General features: G+C 45.4%; 1 protein-coding gene across 2 annotated transcripts in view; it reads right to left on the bottom strand.

Moving 5' to 3' along the window:
* LOC115469959 (leucine-rich repeat protein SHOC-2) overlaps window positions 1–25682 on the bottom strand; it is a 176597-nt gene that overhangs the window by 78732 nt on the left and 72183 nt on the right. Inside the window, exon 1 of one of the 2 annotated variants that reach the window (XM_030202760.1) lies at window positions 1504–2266. The exons of the other annotated variant lie outside the window; for it this stretch is intronic. Coding sequence (XP_030058620.1) covers window positions 1504–2206 — 703 coding nt within the window. The 5' untranslated portion in view covers window positions 2207–2266. Of the gene's footprint in view, window positions 1–1503; window positions 2267–25682 lie in introns of those variants that run through there. 2 annotated transcript variants of the gene reach the window in all.

Raw genomic sequence — 25682 nt, 5'->3', positions numbered from 1 at the left:
GGGGATGGAATAAATAATTAATTTATCTTACCAACTTCAGAAGGTAGTTGCTTGATTTTGTTCTCCCGAATGCTAAGCATGGTGAAAAGAGGGAGTGTTCAAAGAGGAAACCAGAAGTTACCTTCTACTGCGATTACCAATCAGGACCTAAGAACCACATTTCTTCTTGGACAGAAAGGGTGAAGGGGATGGAATAAATAATTAATTTATCTTACCAACTTCAGAAGGTAGTTGCTTGATTTTGTTCTCCCGAATGCTAAGCATGGTGAAAAGAGGGAGTGTTCAAAGAGGAAACCAGAAGTTACCTTCTACTGCGATTACCAATCAGGACCTAAGAACCACATTTCTTCTTGGACAGAAAGGGTGAAGGGGATGGAATAAATAATTAATTTATCTTACCAACTTCAGAAGGTAGTTGCTTGATTTTGTTCTCCCGAATGCTAAGCATGGTGAAAAGAGGGAGTGTTCAAAGAGGAAACCAGAAGTTACCTTCTACTGCGATTACCAATCAGGACCTAAGAACCACATTTCTTCTTGGACAGAAAGGGTGAAGGGGATGGAATAAATAATTAATTTATCTTACCAACTTCAGAAGGTAGTTGCTTGATTTTGTTCTCCCGAATACTAAGCATGGTGAAAAGAGGGAGTGTTCAAAGAGGAAACCAGAAGTTACCTTCTACTGCGATTACCAATCAGGACCTAAGAACCACATTTCTTCTTGGACAGAAAGGGTGAAGGGGATGGAATAAATAATTAATTTATCTTACCAACTTCAGAAGGTAGTTGCTTGATTTTGTTCTCCCGAATGCTAAGCATGGTGAAAAGAGGGAGTGTTCAAAGAGGAAACCAGAAGTTACCTTCTACTGCGATTACCAATCAGGACCTAAGAACCACATTTCTTCTTGGACAGAAAGGGTGAAGGGGATGGAATAAATAATTAATTTATCTTACCAACTTCAGAAGGTAGTTGCTTGATTTTGTTCTCCCGAATGCTAAGCATGGTGAAAAGAGGGAGTGTTCAAAGAGGAAACCAGAAGTTACCTTCTACTGCGATTACCAATCAGGACCTAAGAACCACATTTCTTCTTGGACAGAAAGGGTGAAGGGGATGGAATAAATAATTAATTTATCTTACCAACTTCAGAAGGTAGTTGCTTGATTTTGTTCTCCCGAATGCTAAGCATGGTGAAAAGAGGGAGTGTTCAAAGAGGAAACCAGAAGTTACCTTCTACTGCGATTACCAATCAGGACCTAAGAACCACATTTCTTCTTGGACAGAAAGGGTGAAGGGGATGGAATAAATAATTAATTTATCTTACCAACTTCAGAAGGTAGTTGCTTGATTTTGTTCTCCCGAATACTAAGCATGGTGAAAAGAGGGAGTGTTCAAAGAGGAAACCAGAAGTTACCTTCTACTGCGATTACCAATCAGGACCTAAGAACCACATTTCTTCTTGGACAGAAAGGGTGAAGGGGATGGAATAAATAATTAATTTATCTTACCAACTTCAGAAGGTAGTTGCTTGATTTTGTTCTCCCGAATACTAAGCATAGTGAGCATCGACAAGTTTTTGATGTCCTTCTCAACAGCAGTTATGCGATTAAAACGTAGATAGAGGGTGGTGAGAGAACTTAGCCTGTACACCACAGAAGGAATTTCTCGAAGTTTGTTATGCCGTAGGTCAAGCATCCGCAGTTTCTTCAAACTGTCCAGAGAGTCCGGTAAACTGGTAAGCGAATTCTCACTTAGAGCCAATGTCATCAGGTTCACCAGACATCCCACCTCTGCCGGTAGGGACTGAAGCTTGTTACTGTACAAATAGAGTTCAGTTAACTGGGTCAGTTCTTTGACAGATGCTGGAAGTATGTGTATAGACCTCTTGGACAAATCCAGACGCATTGAATTCTCTTCTCGACATTTGTTTAGCTCTTTGACCACCTCGGCATTGCTAGATTTTTTGCGTGCTCCTGGTGCTGGATTAGGACGTTTAATTGTGTTATCCACGGAAAAAGCCACCCCTGGCTGTGCACCGCTCGAGTCTTTCTTCCCTTCTTTGGCATCTTTCCCTTTAGTCTTAGGTTCTTTTTCTTTGCCGTCTTTCCCAAATCCTCCAGAGGCTTTTGCTTCCTTTTCTCTCTCTTTCACAGATGGGACTTTCAGTTCCTTTTCCTTAGAGTCCTTCTCTTTTCCTATATTACTACTCATGGTGATTTCTGGCTTTGAAGTAACTTCATTTTTCTTACTAACAAAAACAAATTGTGGTGTTTACAATGTATATTGTAAAGCTCCAACACACGGGTTGGAAAGAACAACGTGAGTGGAATAAAACCCATCTGTTACGTACTGCATCTGAAAGCACAATACATCCAAGTCAAGCAGTCGGAGGTTCTGCAAACAAGCTTCTGTAATAAAAGATGAAAAGTTAGAAGATTTGTATCATACATTTTGCAGCACAATACTGGGATTGTCAGCTTATTCCGTAAAAACTCTGATTTGGTTACCTGAAGGGTGTTAAGCCCTTAATACATGGCTAGCACACACAACACAGAAATGCGTTAAAGCGTTTTGCGATGTTTTGCCTAGTAGTGGGGCCCCAAGATAGCATTTTTAGCACACACTACTGATTAGCGCATGCTAAACGCTAGACACACCCATAGAACATATGGGCATCTAGCATTTAGTGCACGCTTATTAATTTATTTATTTGGATTTATTTACCGCCTTTTTGAAGGAATTCACTCAAGGCGGTGTACAGTAAGAATAGATCAAACCAGGGGCGTAGCCAGACTTCAGTGGTAGGGGGGGGTCCAGAGCTGAGGTGAGGGGGCACATTTTAGCCCCCCCTACCGCCACCGACCCCCCCCCTGCCGCCATTGCCGACACCCCCCGCCATTGCCGACACCTCCAACAACTTTGACCCCTCCCCCTGCCAACGACCCTCTCGACCCCCCGCCCGCCATTGCCTACCTTTGCTGGCGGGGGACCCCAACTCCCACCAGCCGAAGTCTTCTTCCTTCGTTTGGTTTCTCAGTCTGCCAGCAAAAGTAGCAGGTGGCGGGAGGGAGGGGGGGGGGGTTGAGAGGGTGGCCGGCAGGGGGGGTCCAGGGCCAAATCTATGGGGGCCCAGGCCCCCGTGGCCCCATAGCAGCTACGCCGCTGGATCAAACATGAGCAATAGACAATTACAGCAGTAAAAATATTCAAAAACAATACAAAAGTATGGCATGGTATACTATTTACAATGTCAACGCAATACGTAATAGAACATTAAAGGTGATAGCGAAGGGTAAAGCAAAGCTGTAACATACAGAAGGGTAAGAAAGTAGGAAGAGTTAGAAAGTGAGGTGATTGATTTAAAGAAAGTTGACCATGAGGTCAGAGAAATGGTTAAATATTATCTCAGCTAGGGTAGGAGTGGATAAACATCTCCTGCTGCAGTATGTGGAGCCCGTGTCACTCCTTGTGTGTGTGAGTGAGACTAGCAACTTAGTTACTTCTTCCATTAAAGGCCTGGTTGAAGAGCCAAGCTTTCACCTGCTTCCTGAAGTAGAGATAGTCTTGTGTTAAGCTCAGCCTTTCAGGCAGTGCATTCCAGAGTGTGGGGGCTACTCTGGAGAAAGCTAGTGCGCCTTGTGTGTACTAAGCTGTGCATTAGCAATTTTTAAAAAATATTTTTGGAAGGGGGCTTGTTATGGGTGGAGAGTGGAGGTGGAAGAACATTAACCAACTAGTGTATGCTAACTAGCTAAGGCAAGATTAATGTGGGAGCACGCAGATTTCTCACGGGTTCTCATGCAGGGGTCCTTTTAGAAAGGTAAACTAGCATCGTTAGCACCTGCTAAAAATAACAGTGTGCTAAACGCTAGAGATGCCCATATATTCCCCCCCCTCCCCCCCCCATGTATTAAGCGCTCTCATGTTAACAATCTACAGATACTGTACACCAACAGGAATATTAGTGCATGACCTGCAAATAACAAAAACAACAACAACAAAAAGCCCTAAAAAGATGCCATGGTAAATCTGGGCTTAGCGTGCAGTAAAGGCCCACATTACAGTTCCATGCATAAGTACATAAGTAATGCAACACTGGGAAAAGACCAGGGGTCAATCGAGCCCAGCATCCTGTCCACAACAGCGGCCAATCCAGGCCAAGGGCACCTGGCGAGCTTCCCAAACGTACAAACATTCTATACATGTTATTCCTGCAATTGTGGATTTTTCCCAAGTCCATTTAGTAGCGGTTTATGGACTTGTCCTTTAGGAAACCGTCCAACCCCTTTTTAAACTCTGCTAAGCTAACCGCCTTCATCACTTTCTCCGGCAACAAATTCCAGAGTTTAATTACACGTTGGGTGAAGAAAAATTTTCTCCGATTTGTTTTAAATTTACTACACTGTAGTTTCATCGCATGCCCCCTAGTCCTAGTATTTTTGGAAAGCGTGAACAGACGCTTCACATCCACCTGTTCCACTCCACTCATTATTTTATATACCTCTATCATGTCTCCCCTCAGCCGTCTCTTCTCCAAGCTGAATAGCCCTAGCCTCCTTAGTCTTTCTTCATAGGGAAGTCGTCCCATCCCCGCTATCATTTTAGTCACCCTTCATGGCACCTTTTCCAATTCTACTATATCTTTCTTGAGATGCAGCGACCAGAATTGAACACAATACTCAAGGTGCGGTCGCACCATGGAGCGATACAACGGCATTATAACATCCTCACACCTGTTTTCCATACCTTTCCTAATAATACCCAACATTCTATTCGCTTTCCTAGCCGCAGCAGCACACTGAGCAGAAGGTTTCAGTGTATTATCGACGACGACACCCAGATCCCTTTCTTGGTCCGTAACTCTTAACGTGGAACCTTGCATGACGTAGCATTATGCCCAGATTTTGCAGCACTATAGTTAAAAAGGTCCCTTAATTTCTAGACTATAAGGCCCTTAAAAGTTAAACGTCAATATTGTATTCAAATAAATTATCCTGTACAGTGCTGCGTACGACTGGTAGCGCTATAGAAATGATTTGTAGTAGTAGTTATAATCAAGATTTTGGGTAAACAAATTTCAGAAACATACAAATTTCCCTAGTGTTTATACAGCAATCAACATTAATGAAAGCGTGACCCTTGAAGAATTTAACATTTTAGCGTGTAAAAATATACCTACAAGTTAAATGGCACACTGATCCATTAAAAAAGTTAATTCTCCCCTTCCTTTTCTGCTTCACCACCGAAAACTATGCTGTAGAAAGAACAGAGAACTTACTGCTTCAACCGCATACTTGGAGTTCAAATTTGACCTGAAAAAAATTCACTTAGATAACGAAGCAATTCTGACCAAAATTCTTATGACAAAAGAAATAATGCTTTAAAATGGCAGCTTACACCCAGTGTAGGGAGTGAGTAAACCAGTTTTTTGTTTTTTTAGAGCTTGTCAAAATAAAGCAATAAGGAAAGGGGGGGGGGGGGGGGGAGGAATGAAAGAGAGAGTTAATGCCTAGCAAAGAATTCTTTCACCCATCAATTCAATACAGTTTACAGCTATGACACTCCAGAACGATCATCAGCTTCCACACCGAGCCAAGTATCGCTTGGATGCTACCATATGAGCCAAAGGAATAACCTTAGAGCCTGGAACTTGTTCATCCCAGGACAGACACTAATTCCATGCAACGCACCGGGGCTCCACACGAAACCTTTATAAGTTATACGTATAATATGCGTCTCACCAGACATGCGAGGGCTGTGCGCTCGTCCAGAAACCTACCAGCGCATCTTGCACACCTAAAATCCGTGCTACAACCGCATCGAAGTCTCTCCCCCTTGGGATTTTCACCCTTGCGCCCGCGCGGTGCTATAACACCCTTCCTCGCCCATTCCATTTCCCCCGCTAGGCGACTTTTATTGGCTTCGCGTGCATTTCATGCAAATTTTGGTCGCTTTGATTGGACGGTCTAAACGCGGAAGCTGTGCCGCACTGACGTAGTTAGCGACCACCCCTGGTGCGGTCTCGTTACCGCTAATTGGTCCGTTTCTTCATCACGTCTTGGCTATAAAGGGCTACAGCGCCGCCCCCGTGGCTTTCTCGGTTTCTCCTGCTCAGAGCTAGTCAGGTATACGGATATTATTTAGACACGGATTCCATATTCCCCCGCCCCCTCTAATTTGGCCAATCGTCTTCACGGATAAGAGTTCTCCTATTTTAGGTAACTTCAGCGTACCTGTACTTATACCTTTCATTTCATTCTCTACAGAGAAACTTTTGTCACCAATGAGCGCCTATAAGTGCACCTTGAACTGGGTTATACAACTTCAGAAGATTAAAAAAAAAAGACAAAAACAAAAAACCCAACTAAACAACAATTTAAAAAAAAAACAACCGCATTTGTATCCCACATTTATCACCTATTTGCAGACTCAATGTGGCTTAGTTGCCCAAGTCAAGTAACTAATGGGTCAAAAGAACTGCCCAAATGTCAATGACCTGGACTATAAGATACCATCCTCCCACCCATGCTCTCACTAGACCAGTCCTGACTTAGCAACCAGTACAATAATTTCTGTGACCACAGCATGCTTGTAAAGTAAGTATAGCTTTTTTTTAGGGGGGGGGGGGCATTGAATGAGGTGATTTACATCTTCCCTGTAAAGAGTCTATAAAGATGAACAGAAAAAAAGGACTTTGCAAGAATTTGGAAAAAAATGTATCTACAGTGCCAAGTAAAAATCTTCATACCTTTTGTACATTTTTCAATTCTTCTGTCTCAACCCCCCCCCCCCCCCCAACAATGTAGAATTCATTGAAGTAGGAATTTATTATTTCTACTCAACACTTTCAACCTCGAAGAACAATTATCGAAGTATATATTCAAAAATTAAAAATAAGAAGCTTCAGATTTCCTACTGGATTCAGGTCTTCCACTAGAGGGCTCATTTTCGAAAGAGAAGGATGTCCATCTTTCGACATAAATTGGAAGATGGACGTCCTTCTCCCAGAGACGTCCAAATCGGTATAATCGAAACCCGATTTTGGACGTCTCCAACTGCGGTCCATTGCAAGGATGTCCAAATTTCAAGGGGGCGTATCGGAGGCGTAGTGAAGGCGGTACTTGGGCATGCCTAACACTTGGACGTCTTTGACCCATAATCGAAAAAAGCAAGGACGTCCCTGACGAACACTTCGACGTTTTCATCAGGATCTGTTTTTATTACGAATAAGGCACAAAAAGGTACTACTACTACTACTTATCATTTCTGTAGCGCTACTAGACATACGCAGCGCTGTACACTTGAACATGAAGAGACAGTCCCTGCTCCACAGAGCTTACAATCTAATTAGGACAAACAAGAGATAAGGGAAAATTAAAGTGAGGATGATAAAATAAGGGTTCTGAACAAGTGAATAAGGGTTAGGAGTTAAAAGCAGCATTAAAAAGGTGGGCTTTTAGCTTAGATTTGAAGACGGCCAGAGATGGAGCTTGACGTACCGGCTCAGGAAGTCTATTCCAGGCATATGGTGCAGCAAGATAAAAGGAACGGAGTCTGGAGTTAGCGGTGGAGGAGAAGGGTGCAGATAAGAGAGATTTACCCAGTGAATGGCGTTCCCGGGGAGGAATGTAGGGAGAGATGAGAATGGAGAGGTACTGAGGAACTGCAGAGTGAATGCACTTATAGGTCAATAAGAAGAGTTTGAACTGTATGCGGAAATGGATAGGAAGCCAGTGAAGTGACTTGAGGAGAGGGCTAATGTGAGTGTAACGACCCTGGCGGAATATTAGTCGTGCAGCAGAACTTTGAACAGATTGAAAAGGAGAGAGATGGCTAAGTGGGAGACCTGTGAGAAGCAAGTTGCAAAAGTCTAAGCAAGAGGTGATAAGAGTGTGGATGAGAGTTCTGGTAATGTGCTCAGAAAGGAAAGGGCGAATTTTGCTGATATTATAGAGAAAGAAACGACAGGTTTTAGCCATCTGCTGAATATGTGCAGAGAAGGAGAGGGAGGAGTCAAAGATGACCCCAAGGTTATGAGCTGGAGACAGGAAGGATGAGAGTGTTATCCACAGAAATAGAGAATGGGGGTGAGACATCCAGGCAGCAATGTCAGACAGGCAGGCTGATACTTTGGCCTGGTTTTCGGCTGAGATTTCTGGAGAGGTAGATCTGGGAGTCATCAGCGTAAAGATGATACTGAAAACCATGGGATGAGATCAGAGTACCAAGGGAAGAAGTATAGATGGAGAAAAGAAGAGGTCTCAGGACAGATCCCTGAGGTACACCAACTGACAGTGGGATAGAAGTAGAGAAGGATCCACTACAGTATACGCTAAAGGTACGCTGGGAGAGATAAGAAGAAAACCAGGAAAGAACAGAGCCCTGAAATCCAAGTGAGGACAGTGTATCAAGGAGTAGGCTGTGATCAACAGTGTCAAAAGCAGCAGATAGATCGAGAAGGATGAGGATAGAATAGAGACCTTTGGATCTGGCCAGGAACAGATCATTGGAGACTTTAACAAGCCTGTTTCAGTTGAATGAAGGCAAAAGCCAGATTGAAGTGGATCAAGAATAGCTTGAGATGAAAGAAAGTAGAGGCAACGGTGGTGAACAGCACGTTCAAGTATCTTGGATAAGAAAGGGAGGAGGGAGATGGGGCGATAGTTGGAAGGACAGGTAGGGTCCACTGAAGGTTTTTTAAGGAGTGGTGTGACTACGGCATGTTTGAAGGCATCAGGAACAATCACAGTGGAAAGTGCCTGAAATGACCAGATGACCACCGGAGAGAATCGGGGATGACCTCCCCTTACTCTCCCAGTGATCACTAACCCCCTCCCACCATCAGAAAACATCTTTAAAAATATGTTGTGCCAGCCTCTATGCCAGCCTCAGATGTCATACTCTGGTCCATGACAGCGCATGAAGGTCCCAGGAGCAGTTTTAGTGGGTACTGCAGTGCACTTCAGACAGGTGGACCCAGGCCCATACCCCCCCCCCCCTACCTGTTACATTTGTGGAGTGAACAGAGTGTTCTCCAAAATCCACCACAAACCCACTGTACCCTTATATAGGTGCCCCCCTTCATCCGTAAGGGCTATGGTAGTGGTGTACAGTTGGGGGGGGGGGGGGCTCAGCACACAAGGTAAGAGAGATATGTTCCTGGGAGCATTTTATGAAGTCCACTGCAGTGCCCCCTAGGGTGCCCAGTTGGTGTCCTGGCATGTCAGGGGGACCAGTGCACTACAAATGCTGGCTCCTCCCACCTCCAAACGGCTTGCATTAGGACGTTTTTGACATGGACGTCTTTGGTTTTGAAAATCGCCAAAAGTCAGAAATGTCCATGTCTAGGGACGTCCAAATTTAAGGATTTGGATGTCTCTGATGGTATTTTCAAAACGAAAGATGGACGTCCATCTTTTTTCGAAAATACAGTTTTCCCTGCCCCTGGATTTGGACATTTTGCAAAGACGTCCAAATCGCAACTTGGACGTTTCTTTCGAAAATGCCCCTCTAGGTCACTCAAAGACATTCACTTTCTCCTTGCTGGGCCACTTGATCGCTGTGGTAAGTAAATTAATGAGAATGCTTCTGAAACAGAAAATAGTGAGCTTTCAGGAATGACTCCAATGGATTGTAGGACCCGAGGCAGGTCTTATCAGACAAATCTGATTAATTTCTTTGCTTGGGTGACCAGATTGTTGCATCAAGGGAGAACACTGGACGGGGTGTACTTAGATTTTAGCAAAGTCTTTGACACAGTTCCATAAATTAACTGATTAGGTTAGGAACTAGTTGAGTGGAAGGTGACAAAGAGTTGTGCTAAATGGAGCTCACTCTGAGGAAAGGGTTGTTACCAGTGGTGTGCTGCAAGTTCTTTTTAACATTTGCGTAAGTGATATTGCAGAAGGGCTGTGTGGTAAGGTTTGCCTCTTCATGGATGATACCAAAATCTGCAATAGGGTAGAGACCCTTGAAGGTGTGGATAACACGAGGAAGGACCTAGTGAAGCTTGAGGAATGGGCCAGAATTTGGCAGTTAAGATTTAATGCTAAAAAATGCAGGGTCATGCATTTGGGCTACAGAAACCCAATTAAGCGATACAGTATAGGGGGTGAAGTACCTCTGTGCACAAAAGAGGAGCAGGACTTGGATATGATTATTTGTGATGATCTTAAGGTGGCTAAACAGGTAGAAAAGGCGATGGCAAAAGCCAGAATGATGCTTGAGTGCATAAGGAGAAGAATGGCCAACAGACTATGGGGCTCATTTTCAAAAGAGAAAAATGTCCAAAAAGTGCCATAAAGCCGCATTTGGACGAACTTCTCAGAAAACGTCCAAATTGGTATTTTTTAAAACCTATTTTATTTATTTATTTTATTTATTGCATTTGTATCCCACATTTTCCCACCTCTTTGCAGGCTCAATGCGGCTTACAATACATCATGAATAGTGGAAATACATGAGGAAATAGTGTTACAGAAGGATCTTGGGCAACATGATAATAATAGACATGATAGCGGTATAACGTCAGGTATTGTCGGGCAGTTCTGAATGTATGTGGAGGAGATGTGCATATTTACATTGGTTGATCTTTGGGGTATGCCTTGTTAAAGAGATGGGTCTTCAGTAGTTTGCGAAAGTTCGCTAACTTGTAGATCGATTTTAGATTGCGCGGCAATGCGTTCCATAACTGTGTACTCAAGTAGGTAAAGTTTGACGCATGCATTAGTTTGTATTTTAGTCCTCTGCAGCTAGGGAAGTGCAGATTGAGGAATGTGCGGGATGATCTTTTAGCGTTCCTGAGGGATAGGTCTATCAGGTCTGACATGTAGGCTTATTATTATCTATGCAATTCATCTGCAGTGCATCCAGATCACAAGGGGGAGTATCAGGGGTGGGATTAGGGCGTTCCTAACACTCGGATATTTTATAGCCATAATGGAACCAAACGAAAACATCTAGGGCTAAAACTTTGTTTTGATCTAGACCTCTTTTTAGAATGAATAAGGCACAAAAAAGGTGCCCTAAATGACCAGATGACCACTGGAGGGAATCAAGGATGACCCTCCTTACTCCCCCAGTGATCACCGACACCCCTCCCACCCCCCCCCCCCCCCCAAAGATGTGAATAAAAATATTACTTACCAGCGTCTATGACAGCTGCAGATGTTATAGCCAGTTCAATTAGAGCAGGTCTCCGAAATAGTATAGTGGTCAGAAAAGTGCACCGTAGAGAGGGGGACTCAGATCCATATACCACTCTACCTGTTAGACTTGTGATGGAAAGTGTGAGCCCTCTATAACTCACCAAAACCCTACTGTGCCCACATATAAGTGACCCCTTCACCCATAAGGTCTTTTGTAGTAGTGTACAGTTGGGGGTGGTGGGATTTGGAGAGCTCAGCAGACAAGATAAAAGGGTAACAGAATTCAAACACGCGTCGGATAAACATAAAGGAATCCTGTTCAGAAGGAATGGATCCTAAGGAGCTTAGCCGAGAGTGGGTGGCAGAGCCGGTGGCGGGAGGCAGGGATAGTGCTGGGCAGACTTATACGGTCTGTACCCTGAAAAGGACAGGTACAAATCAAGGAAGGTATACACAAAAAGTAGCACATATGAGTTTATCAAGCATCTCTTGGTAGTGCTAATCTTCAGACAAAAGGATTTGGTATGGAAAGATCTAGCCAGCTACATAACCAAGGTTGGGCATCCAATAACTTTTTTGGATTTTTTAATCTTAAGGGTGCACACAAAGGAGAATCTATAAATGCTGGTCAAAACACCGGCACTGAGAAAGATCTGTGAAAAGCGCTGTTGTATAAAGACCATATGTAGTGCCAGTCCCCATTCCTAACTTTGGGCCTACTGAAACCTGGTCTATAATGCTGGTGCCAAGTTAGGCTCATTTACCCAGTATTCTATAGCTACATGTGTAACTTTCTGAAATGCCCCTGACACACCCATGGCAATAGCCCCCCATAGGGAGTTAGGTGGCCTTCCTTATAGAAGAATATGCAGATGTGTGCACAGATGCTAATGAGTGCCAATTAAAATCATCTGGCAATTGAGAGCTTGTTAAACCAATTTGCATGCATATCTCAGCAGTGTGCACAATTTTGGGTACTATACATAGAATCTGGGAGATAAGTGTGCACTATTTTCAGTGTGTACATCTTCCCAGTAGTATGTATTTTCCCAGTAGTATTATACGGTCTGTGCCAGAGCTGGTGGTTGGGAGGCGGGGATAGTGCTGGGCAGACTTACATGGTCTGTGCCAGAGCTGGTGGTTGGGAGGCGGGGATAGTGCTGGGCAGACTTACACGGTCTGTGCCCTGAAAAGGACAGATACAAATCAAGGTAAGGTATACACAAAAAGTAGCACATATGAGTTTATTTTGTTGGGCAGACTGGATGGACCATGCAGGTCTTTTTCTGCCGTCATTTACTATGTTACTATGTAATGGTGAGATGTGTACCTGGGAGCTTTAATATGAACTCCACTGCAGTGCTCCCTAGGGTGCCCCATTGCTCTCCTGAGATGTCTGTGTGGCCAGTCTAATTTGTGTTGTTTACGAGCTATAAGATCAACATAAGTCCTGTGAGCTTTAGAACTGTTGTTCAGTAAGGGGTGTATATACTGGACTAGAATGGTATTAAATGTAAATATACAAAATGCAAAAAATAAAGGAGATGCAAGAAAAAAAAAAACAACCCAGCAAAGTTTATAACATTTATGAGTAATTTTATTACATTTGTACCCTGCGCTTTCCCACTCATGGCAGGCTCAATGCAGCAATGGAGGGTTAAGTGTCTTGCCCAGAGTCACAAGGAGCTGCCTGTGCCTGAAGTGGGAATCAAAGTCAGTTCCTCAGGACCAAAGTCCACCACCCTAACCACTAGGCCACTCCTCCACTGTTGCTACTATTTGAGATTCTACATGGAATGTTGCTATTCCACTAGCAACATTCCATGTAGAAGTCAGCCCTTGCAGATCACCAATGTGGCCGCGCAGGCTTCTACATGGAATGTTGCTAGTGGAAAATCAACATTCCATGTAGAATCTCCAATAGTATCTATTTTATTTTTGTTACATTTGTACCCTGCGCTTTCCCACTCTAGGCAGGCTCAATGCAGCTTACATGGGGCAATGGAGGGTTAAGTGACTTGCCCAGCAACATTCCATGTAGAAGTCGGCCCTTGCAGATCACCAATGTGGCCGCGCAGGCTTATGCTTCTGTGAGTCTGGACGTCAGACTCACAGAAACAGAAGCCTGCGCAGCCTTCTACATGGAATGTTGCTAGTGGAATAGCAACATTCCATGTAGAATCTCCAATAGTAGCAACATTCCATGTAGAATCTCCAATAGTATCTATTTTATTTTTGTTACATTTGTACCCTGCACTTTCCCACTCATGGCAGGCTCAATGCGGCTTACATGGGGCAATGGAGGGTTAAGTGACTTGCCCAGAGTCAGAAGGAGCTGCCTGTGCCTGAAGTGGGAATTGAACTCAGTTCCTCAGTTCCCCAAGACCAAAGTCCACCACCCTAACCACTAGGCCACTCCTCCACTCTGGGGTCCTTCTACACGCTGAAAAAGGCACAACCCTTCCGCCTTATGATACCCTAATGAGACTGTTCCACGAGAACCTACCTTACCACAACATCATTTTGTATATGTGCACACCGGAGACTTCGAACGCCTCTCTGGTACTATGTAAGCCACATTGACCCTGCAAATAGGTGGGAAAATGTGGGATACAAATGCAACAAATAAAATAAAATGACTTGTGGTAGTGTAGGCGTGGGTTTTGGGCGTGCGCAGAATCATTTTTCAGTGCACCTTTAAAAAAGCCCTTTTTTTTCCTGAAAGTGGATGTGCAGCAAAATCAAAAATTGTCGCGCGTCCATTTTGGGTCTCAGACCTTACTGCCAACCATAGACCTAGCGGTAAATAATTTGGCCGGTAATGACCTACGCGTATCAGATGCCACTTACGCCAGAAAATAAAAAATATTTTTCAGACCCTCGTATTGGGCGCACGCCAAAAATGAAATTACCGCACGCGCCATGCGGTAGTCGGGCAGTAACTCCTATTTGGCGTGCGTTGGGTGCACGTAGGCGCTTACGGGACTTAGTAAAAGGGGCCCTCTGTTTCTCACTTTCTTTTTGAATATATATCCTGCGTCCAAGAAAACCCCTCTCTCAACAGTGATTCCCCTGTAATCAGAAATTATTTTTATGTCATCTCAGTAACAGCAATATAAACCCTCACCAGAACCCTACAGAAATCACTCAGGATTTCTAGAGAAAATCTACCTTCCCATAACGGTATTGACTTCCAAAGCTTACACAAGGAAAGAACCCAGAAAAGAACGGCAGCATAAATATTGCAGGGGGGGCCCTTGAACATCCATACACCTATTCAGAAAACTGAACAAGTCAAATTTAATATAGATTCAAACATACGAACTCCAGGCCAATAGAATACCTGAAGGTCCAAGAAAACAGCAGGGTAATCGATCTGCAAACTCCAAGATGGAAACCAAATGAAGCAGATATATATGTGGAAAACAATATTTAATGGATACAAGTCAATAAAATTAATTTTATTGACTTGTACCATTAAATATTGTTTTCCACATATATATCTGCTTCGTTTGGTTTGCACAATAGAATACCTGGCCACAGTCACACACTCAAAACATAGATCCTCATCAAGTGCAGAATACATGATCATGAAGTAAAAATGGAAATACAGTATGTGGATGCCAAATATATGTTCAAAAAGCAAGTGAGAAACAGTGGATTTTTAACATTAAAATAAAATGACTTATAAATGTTATAAACTTTGCTGGGTTGTTTTTTTTTTTCTTGCATCTCCTTTATATTTTGCAGTTTATATATTTACATTTAATACCATTCCAGTCTAGTACACAGTCCAGCTTATTTTCGAAAGAGAAAGACGCCCATATTTCGACCCAAATCGGGAGATGGGCGCCTTTCTCCCGGTATAATCGAAAGCCGATTTTGGGCGTCTCCAACTGCAATCTGTCGTGGGAACGGACAAAGTTGACGGGGGCGTGTCGGAGGCGTGGTGAAGGTGGGACTGGGGTGTGTTTATCGGCCGAGGAGAGATGGGCGCCCTCAGCCAATAATCGAAAAAAGAAGGGCGCCAGAAGCGAGAATTTGGGTCACTTTTTCTGGACCCTTTTTTCTCACGAACAAGTTCCCCAAAAGTGCCCCAACTGCCCAGATGACCACCAAAGGGAATTGGGGATGACCTCCCTTGACTCCCCCAGTGGTCACTAACCCCTCCCACCCAAAAAAAGAACTTTAAAAACGTTTTTTTTTCCAGTTTGTATGCCAGCCTCTAATGTCATACCCAGCTCCATGACAGCAGTATGCAGGTCCCTGGAGCAGTTGTTAGTGGGTGCAGTGGACTTCAGGCAGGTGGACCCAGACCCATCCCCCCCTACCTGTTACACTAGTGGTGGTAAAGGGAGCCCTCCAAACTGCCCCCCAAACCCACTGTACCCACATGTAGGTGCCCCCCTTCAGCCATAAGTGCTATGGTAATGGTGTAGAGTTGTAGGCAGTGGGTTTGAGGGGAGATTTGGGGAGCTCAGCACCCAAGGGAAGGGAGCTATGGACATGGGAGGTATTTTCATTTTTTTTTGTAATTGTTACGTGCCCCCTAGGGTACCCGGTTGGTGTCCTGGCATGTGAGGGGGACCAGTGCACTACGAATCCTGGCCCCTCCGACGACCAAATGCCTTGGATTTGTTCGTTTTTGAGCTGGGCGCCTTCGGTTTCCATTATCACTGAAAAACGATAACGCCCAGCTCAAATCCGATGCATTTGCCCGGCACAAACCGTATTATTGAAAAAAAGATGGACGCCCATCTTTTTCAAAAATACGGTCTGGCCCGCCCCTTCACGTACCCGTCCTCGGAGATAGACACCCATGGAGATGGGCGTTCGCGTTCGATTATGCCCCTCAGTGTCAGGAGTAATTATGTTTTATATTAGATTCCCAGGCTACATAACTGAATCATCATCATTTTTGCTGCATATAAATGGCATTGCAAAGATTTGTTTTTTTTTCCCCTTGAGCAACCACCTGAACAGTGTTCTGAGTGACGAGACATCCCTTACTCTCTGACTGGAGCTTTGAGGAGACCTCTCCTTTTGAGGGGCCCTTTTACCAAGGGCGTAGCCAGACAACAGATTTTGGGTGGGCCTAGGCAAGAAGTGGGTGGGCACCAAATATTATCCCCCCCCACCACCAAAAGACATCTCAGCTGACAGGAAAATGCTTCTTTCCACCTTGGCAGTCTGCAGCAGGCATGCACTGAAAACTGAACATGAGCAGGTGCCGGTATCGTGGAGAGTAGCGTTTTCGTTACCATCAGGGGAGAAGTCTACTGTTGGGTGGGCCTGAGCCCTAAGTGGGTGGGCCCCAGCCCACCCAGGCCCACCTGTGGCTACGCCACTGTTACTGAGGATGGAAATAACTGGGACACCCTACTTTCTATGTACTGATCACCATCCAGGAAGTACCCCAAAGCTCAACAGCTATTCTGTGAGAGGCCAGGGGCGTAGCCAGACAACAGATTTTGGGTGGGCACCAAATATTATCCCCCACCACCACCAAAAGACATCTCAGCTGACAGGAAAATGCTTCTTTCCACCTTGGCAGTCTGCAGCAGGCATGCACTCAAATCTGAACATGCGCAGGTGCCAGTATTGAGGAGAGTAGCGTTTTCATTACCATCGGGGGAAGTCTTCAGCTGGTAGAGCTTGGGATCTCCACCAGCTACTGCTAAACGCGTGCTGCAGTTGGGTGGGCTTGAGCCCTAAGTGGATGGGCCCTGGCCCACCCAGGCCCACCTGTGGCTACGCCACTGCCTTTTACTAAGCCGTGTAGGCACCTAGGCGCACCCAACGCCTGCCAATTTGGAGTTACCACCCGGCTACCGTGAGGCCCGGGCGGTAATTTCATTTTTTACACACTTCCGCTATGCACGCTGGAAAATAATTTTTATTTTCCTGCGCGCGGCGGAAACCGGGTGGTAATCATCATTCTGCGCGCGTAGACGATTACTGCACGCTTACCGCATGAGACCTTACTGCTAAGTCAATGGCTGGCAGTAAGATCTCAGACCCAAAATAGACGCACACCAATTTTTATTTTGCCGCACGTCCCTTTTTGGCAAAATTTAAAAAAAGGTATTTTTTACAGGCACACTGAAAAATGGATCTGCGCATGCCCAAAACACATGCCTACAGTAGCGCAGCCTGCAGTAGTGTAGGCGCGGGTTTTGGGCGCGCGCAGAATCATTTTTCAGCGCACCTGTAAAAAAGGCCTTTTTAAAATTTTTGCCGAAAATGGACGTGTGGCAAAATGAAAACTGGTTTGCGTCTATTTTGGGTCTGAGACCTTACCGCCAGCCATTGACCTAGCAGTAAAGTCTCACGCGGTAACTGGGCGGTAATGACCTACGCGCACCAAATGCCACTTGGCGCGCGTCCGAAAATAAAAATTATTTTTCGGCTGCGCGTATTGGCCGCGTGCCAAAAATGAAATTACCGCAAGAGCCGCGTGGTAGCCGTATGGTAACTCCATTTTGGCACACGTTAGGCACGCGTAGCCGCTTACGCGGCTTACGTAAAAGGGCCCCAAAGCTTCTGGTGGAATTGAAATGCCTGCTAAAGGCATATACTAGATATAACTTCTGGTATCAAATTATTACAATGTTATGATTTAAAGGCGTACCAGAAATTTTCTGAAAGATGTTATGTTTGCTTGGAGAGAAAGCAGGCTTTATCCTCAAGTGCCCTGGAGTACTTTGAAAGAGTTTCTTTTCGTTTCCCTTCAGTTTTCTGAATGACATGCTTCTTTTCTTCTTCTAATTATAGGCCTGATATAATAAGCATTTCTTTTCCATAGGAACAAAATGAAGAAAAACCTTTTAGTGCATCTACATTAGTGGGCAATCACAACCTCTCTATCCCCACTCAGCTTATACCAGGGGCCAGATTCTATAAATGGTTCTGAAAATTCAGCGCCGATATAATTCAGCACTTAGAGGCTCTTTTACTAAAGGGTTGCTTTGCGCAGTGCATTTTTTCTAGCGAAAAAGGTGCCGGTACTCAAATGCCAGGCCACCCTTCCGGGGTGGGGTGATCCCTGAGGGACCCACCCCACAATAACAAGGCCCCCTGCAGCCAGTTACAGAATCTATGACAAGGCAGATTTGTTGTGTAGAGCCTGAGCTCGTTCATTAAAACTTGGGGACCATGGGTCACTTTTAGCAGACAATAGAAAAGGTGCCGGTACTCAGTACCCCCAAGTACGCCCTCAAAAAAAGCCCTGGCTATGTGGCAAAGTGGAACTACCACCGGCCCAACGTGCCTGCCGGCGGTAGATCCGCCTCTAGCACGCCTCATTTCCGGTGCTGCTGGATTAAAAAAAAAAAACAACGCAGTGGGTTACCGCCAGCATAGCGCAGGAGCCCTTACCACCACTTGGTGCGCAGCAAAAATGGCCGCTGCTGCTACCGCAGGGCCCTTTTTACCACAGCCTGGTAAAAGGGTCCCTTAATGCTATTCTATATAGGGCGCTTCTTTATAGAACAGCGTTCAGCGCCGAATTCGGCACTCAGCTTAGGGCACGAGGGCTTATGCCAGCTGAAACCTGGTGTAAATGCTGGTGTGCAAATTGGACGCAGATCTCTGCTATTCTGCAACACTGCACATCTTTTGTGAACATTCCTGACCCGTCCATACGTCTTCCGTGGCCCTCTCTTTTGAGTAGTGTGCAATCCCACTTAGGCATCTATTGTTACAGAATAGCGCGTAGCCAGATTGTTGCCCAGATCATAATGAGTGGCAATTAAGGGGCCCCTTTACTAAGCCTCTTAGGCCCCAACGCGTGCCAAATTGGAGTTGCCGCTCAGTTACCGCTTGGCCCTTGCAGTAATTTCAATTTGGGTGCGTGTCCGAAAAATATTTTTTTTTGTTTTCTGACGCGAGGCAGCTATGCGCGTCAAGTGGCATTCGACGCGTGCAGACCGTTACCGCGTGAAACCTTACCGCTAGGTCAATGGCTTACGGTAAGGTCTCAGACCCAAAATAGACGCGTGGCAATTTTCATTTTGCCGCACGTCCATTTTTGGCAAAAAAAGAGGCATTTTTTGTAGGTGCGCTAAAAAATAATTCTGCGTGCACCCAAAACATGCGTCTACTCTACCGCAGGCCACTTTTCAGCGTACCTTAGTAAAAGGACCCCTAAGTGCTTACCGTGCGCCAATCTGGAACTACTGCCGGGCTACCGCAGGAGCGTGGCGATTGTTCCCACCCCTAGCATACACCATTTCCAGTGCTAAAAAAATATGTCCTATTGTTTTTAACGGCAGTGCACCGCTGGGTTAGCACGAGAGCCCTTACCTCCATCTCAATGGGTGGCGGTAAGGGCTCCCCACCAAAATGGCTGTGCGGTAACTGGTTCACTTACCACATAGCCATTTGTTTTTCACGAAAATGCACAGCCTTTTTCCCGCTATGGTAAAATAGGGCCTCAGTGTGCATCAAAAATATGTGCTGATGTGGTTCTTTTACTAAGGTGCGCTGAAAAATGGCCTGCGGTAGTGTAGACGCGTGTTTTGGGCATGTGCAGAATTATTTTTTAGCGCACCTACAAAACAATGCCTTTAAAAATTTTTTGCCAAAAATGGAGGTGCGGCAAAATGAAAGTTGCCGTGTTTCCATTTTGGGTCTGAGACCTTACCGCATGCCATTGACCTAGTGGTAAGGTCTCAGGCGGTAACTGAGTGGTAATGGTCTATGCATGTCAAATTCCACTTGACAAGCGTAGCTGCTGCGCGTCAGAAAATAAAAATTATTTTTCAGACATGCGTAGCGGACGCGTGCAAAAATGTGAAATGACTGCAAGGGCCATGTGGTAACTGGGCGGTAACGCCAATGTGCGCGTTGAGCGCGTGTAGGCACCTACACGGCTTAGCAAAAGGACCCCTATGTTGGGTGCCGATCCTGGATCTATCTGAGCCCAATTGTGGGCACCCGAATTTGGGCAGCCTTTATAGAATTTGGGAGCAGAAGTCATGTGTCTGCTTCCTCTCTCTCTCTCTCCATGTTTGTCTTATTGATAACCAGGCTCAGGTGTAACCAGGGCTTTTTTTGAGGGGGTACTTGGGGGTACTGAGTACCGGCACCTTTTCCACTGTCTGCTAAAATTGACACATGGACCCCAAGGTTTAATGAAAGAGCTCAGGCTCTACACACCAATTCTGCCTTGTCATAGATTCTGTGACTGGTTGTAGGTGGCCTGGCTATTGTAGGGTGGTCCATCTAGCCCAGTATCCTGTTTTCAACAGTGGCCAATCCACGTCACAAGTACGTGGCTGAAACCCAAACAGTAGCAAGATTCCATGCTACTAATCCCAGGGCAAGCAGTGACTCCCCATGTCTATCTGAATAGCAGACTATGGACTTTTCCTCCAGGAGTTTGTCCAAACCTTTTTTAAACCCAGATATGCTAACTGCCATTACCACATCCTCCAGCAATGAGTTCCAGAGCTTAACTATTTGTAGAGTGAAAAAATATTTCCTCCTATTTGTTTTAAAAGTATTTCCATGCAGGGGCGTAGCCAGACAGCAGATTTTTAGGTGGGCCTAGGCAAGAAGTGGGTGGGCACCAAGTGTTCTCTCCCCCCCCCCCCCCCCCCCACCAAAAACTATCTCAGCTGGCGGGACAATGCTTCTCTCCACCTTGGCAGACTGCAGCAGGCATGCGCTGAAAAATGAGAATGCGCAGGTGCCAGTATCATGGAGAGCAGCGTTTTTGTTACCATCAGGATGAAGTCTTCAGCTGGCGGAGTTTGGGATCCCCAACAGCTACCGCTAAACGTGCGCTACTGTTGGGTTGGCCTGAGCCCTAACTGGATGGGCCTTGGCCCACCCAGGCCCACCTGTGGCTACGCCACTGTTTCCATGTAACTTCATTGAATGTCCCTTAGTCTAGTCTCTGTACTTTTGAAAGAGTAAAAAATTGATTTTGGAGCTCCTAAAAATTTCAGTTACTGCCCAAAGTTTTAAAAATTTCCATCCTGGCATGATACACCCTGGTATCTGGGTCATGCAGCACATAAAACGCTGTTTGCAACAGCTTAGCTTATAAAAACCAGCCCATCTTAGAACGGGGACACAGTCTGTAACATTTTCAGAGAACTGCGCCCAGGATTCAGAGCAGAAGCTTCAAAAAGAAGTCAAACTTTAAACCCAATTCTTTTAACGTAAGGTATTTATTACCAGTACTGCTGAAGTGCCTTGCAATAAGTTTTCTTTCAAACAAAGGCAGATACCGCCTGCAAATGAAAATGAACTGGCTTTTGCAAGGCAGCCAGGGCTGCAACGTGCACAAACATGGAACAAAAGAAAAAACTCTTATACAGCATGCCTCAGAGACTGGAAAGCTGCCACTTCATACAACAGAACAGTCAACGTCCAAAGCAATCGCATATGTAAACAGACAGACTGCAGGGAGTGTGTTAAGTACAGCCCCCACCCCCTTTGTAAAATCAAAGACCTTTTATTGAAAACATGCCTACAACAACACCACAACAAAGACATCCAGACCCACATCGGTTCCTCAGCAGGTTGCTTGGGGTTGAAAATGGGGAGGATATACTCTGTTTTGGTTTCTGGGTGTAACTGTTGTATTGGGTTTTACATATGTTTTCAATCAATGGATTTTGGTTTTAGCTTAAAGGAGTCTTGCTTGGTGCACGCCAGCTTCGGTATGCCGACGACACTCACTGTGTCTTTAGACAAAATGCTTTTCCTTCAGGCTTCTGTTCTAACTGAAAAACTTGATATAGTCCAGTGGTTCCCAAAATGTGGGTCAGGACCAGAGCCTTCCCCCAGCCATCCTCCAGATTAACTTTCAGGCCCCTCAAAGACTAAGGGGTCCTTTTACTAAGGTGCACTAATGCATTTAGCATGCGCTAAAGGATAAGAAGTCCATAACATTGACATTCGCACATCATCCAGTCCTCATCTTACAATCTATTAATTTATAAATAATAATACCACAACTCATCATTGGAATTAAATTTTGGCCGCAGCTTTATTAACCATATATAAATATATAACTCAATTCTATAACTTAACCTTTACCCAATGCATTAAGTTCTTCCATATCAATGTTAGCATTCCCAGAGCGGTTTAGCAGTTCAGAACCATTCGGTAACGAAACTGGCTCTCTGACTTGTCCAAAATTACCTCCCTTTATTCTATCTGACTCACGGTGCCGTCAAGCCACATCTCACTCGTGGTGGTTCCGCCCACAAGTTACTTTTTCAATCAAAATATTTTTTAACCAATATCCATTTAGCCGCATCTGGTGCCTCTTTATCCCCACATATCCGGCTGACTCAAAAGCTGCTACCGACCTCCCATTCCCCACCCAAACTCACATACCCACCATAACCATCCCACCAAAATCATTATACAATAAACCCACAACATGTCACCAACTATCCATTGTAATTAAAGACACAGGGCGGGTTGGGACGGGCACAAAATCCTAACCCCTCATCCACCCTCACCCGCTCCTGCCCACCCAAATAATGATTTTAAACCGCCAAAAACCCTTCTGTTTACCCACAACCGTTGCTATGACAACCACCAATCCTCACCTCCCCTTATCATCCAATCACCCTTCCTCTCCTGTTACTACCCTACCCACGCTTCAACATTAACCCTCTCAACTCCGTCTTTCATACCATTCTACCTTTTCCCTACCCTCACCTCTATTAATTATTTATCTCCCTTCAGGGCCGCCGAGAGACTGAGCCAGGCCCCCCCCCAATCGCTACCACTGTCACCTCCCTCTCCTGCTCTTAGGCCGCCGGCACCGCAGTCCCCAGTCTCCACCAGCCCCGTTTATAGCCCCCCTCCGTCCGCCACCGGGCCCCCTGCATTCAAATCGCCAGCGCCTCACCTCCGTGTGAAAGCGGCAGATCGCCCCCCTTTGGGCCCTCCCTCACTGTGCCCCGCCCTCGTGGAAACAGGAAGTTACATCAGATGAGGGCAGGACACAGTGAGGGAAGGCCTGAAGGGAGGCGATCTGCCGCTTTCACATGGAGGTAAGGCGCTGCCGATTTGAATGTAGGGGGCCTGGTGGCGGACAGAGGGGGCTGTCGATGGAGCCAAGGGCATGCAGGTGAGACCGGGGACTGCAGCGCCGGCGGCCTGGGAGCAGGAAAAGGAGAGAGACCCCGGCACCGGGCCCCCCTTGGAGGCCCGGGCCCGGGGAATTTTGTACCCCCTGCCTCCCCCTCTCGGTGGCCCTGTCTCCCTTGCTTCTGGCTCAGTCAATGTTATTGCCCCAACAGTCTAAACTGTAGGATCTCCTTATATTCCAATGGGTGTCTTATCATTTAGGGGTCTTTTACTAAGCCGCGCTCACATTTTTAGCACGCGCTAAAAATAGGCACGCGCTAAACGTTAGAGACGCTGATGTATTCCTATGGGCGTCTCTAACGTTTAGCACACACCTATTTTTAGCGCACGCTAAAAACGAGAGTGCACCTTAGTAAAAGACTCCCTTAGTGTGCGCTATTCCTATGGGCCTACCACACAGTAAAAGGGACACGCTGAGGCATCCCGCGGGTAGTTTGGTAAGAGATTTTTTGCCGCAGGAGGTGTGTCTGGGGGCAGAGAGTAGGCATGCTGGCTCTAATCAGGTACTGCGGGCACATTATCGCATGCTACCCGATTACCGCAGGTATTAAGTGGCATTAAGGGCTCATGGAGTTTTGAGTTTGTGTGGCTCTCAGTTCCTATGGTTCTGCTTACATAAGTCTAAACGCCAAATTGTGGAATATTTTTTTTTGTTACATTTGTACCCCGCGCTTTCCCACTCATGGCAGGCTCAATGCGGCTTACATGGGGCAATGGAGGGTTAAGTGACAATGTATCAGTGTATGATAAACTAACTCAAGATATCCAACTAATTGTCTTAATCGTGATGTGCTGCTCTGTTTAGTTATAAAGGAGGAAAAGCCTCTAATGTTAATGGGATACTCTGTTGATGTATAAACCAACCTAAGGGAGTCCCATCCATTCATCATAGGCACAAAAACCTCCTAGGATGTTAAACACACAGTCCCCGAACCCCGCTTAATTGTGCTTAAAGGTTCTAAGGTTCACTTATCTCTCTCGCAGTTCAGTCGGGTTTCTCTTCCACGGCCCGACTTCGGCCCGAGTTTCGATATCTGCCTCAGGGTCCATGGTGCCCAGTGACATACGACAGGCGCCAGGTACCACGGACCCTGAGGCAGAAAGAAACCCGTGCAAGCTCTTAGATGCTGGTTGTGAGAAAGCACACATTGGCGCCTCTTTCCTGTGCCTAAATTAAAGCGTGCGTGCTAACAAAAACGCCACTGGTGTCTCTCTCCTGCATCTAAATTTAATACGGCCATGCTAACAAAAATGCCCGTAGCACTCACTGACATCTGCTTCCTGGGTCTAAATATAAGCATCCAAGTTCTGCTTCATGTTCGGGTTTTTACCAGGCAGATGCGCACAGGAGCCGAGCTTACCGCGGAAACTCTTCTGCACATGCGCCAAGCACAATCCTCCCGCCGAACTCCCTGATGCTGAATGCTATGAGCGCACCTATATTTGCATTTCATTAGCGTTGACCATTAGGGCGTTTTTTTCCTGCGCTGTTACAGCAGTATTTTTATGGCGCTGTTCAGAACAGCGCCGGAGTTTTGAGCATCGAGGCCACAGTAAGTGACAACGGATAAAGACCTGTATGGTCCACCTAGTCTGCCCAATAAAGTGATCAGAGTTGTACCTGTCGCTCCATGCAGGTTACACCCATCCATGTCTTCTTGTAAGTGTGAAGATCTTTTAAGTTTTGCTTCAGTCCTCTCCTCCTTCTATACAGGGATACTCTGTGTTTTTTTTTCCCCATGCGTTTTGAATTCCGTCACTGTTTTTAACCCCGCTATCTAAGGCCTTACCAGCACAGCCTGCCTAATCCTTGACTGACACATAGCTCATTTCACCTCTGTGGGTAAAGTCTTTCAGCCCTGTGTGAAATATGGGAATATGGAACATAAGTACATAAGTACTGCCATACTGGGAAAGTCCATCAAGCCCAGCATCCTGTTTCCAACAGTGGCCAATCCAGGTCACAAATACCCGGCAAGATCCCCAAAATGTACAAAACGTTCTATACTGCTTATCACATAAATAGTGGATTTTCCCCAAGTCCATTTAATAACGGTCTATGGACTTTTTCTTTAGGAAGCCGTCCAAACCTTTTTAAAACTCCGCTAAGCTAACCGCCTTTACCACATTCTCTGGCAACGAATTCCAGAGTTTAATTACACGTTGAGTGAAGAAACATTTTCTCCGATTTGTTTTAAATTTACTACATTGTAGCTTCATCACATGCCCCCTAGTCCTAGTATTTTTGGAAAGCGTAAACAGACGCTTCACATCTACCTGTTCAACTCCACTCATTGTTTTATAGACCTCTATCATATCTCCCTTCAGCCACCTTTTCTCCAAGCTGAAGAGCCCTTGCCACTTTAGCCTTTCCTAATAGGGAAGTCATCCCATCCCCTTTATCATTTTTGTCGCCCTTC

This window comes from Microcaecilia unicolor, chromosome 5, assembly GCF_901765095.1.
Source record: "Microcaecilia unicolor chromosome 5, aMicUni1.1, whole genome shotgun sequence".
Taxonomy (NCBI): Eukaryota; Metazoa; Chordata; class Amphibia; order Gymnophiona; family Siphonopidae; genus Microcaecilia; species Microcaecilia unicolor.
The sequence above is the reverse complement of the archived record's forward strand: the minus strand, read 5'-3'. Positions and strand labels throughout refer to the sequence as shown.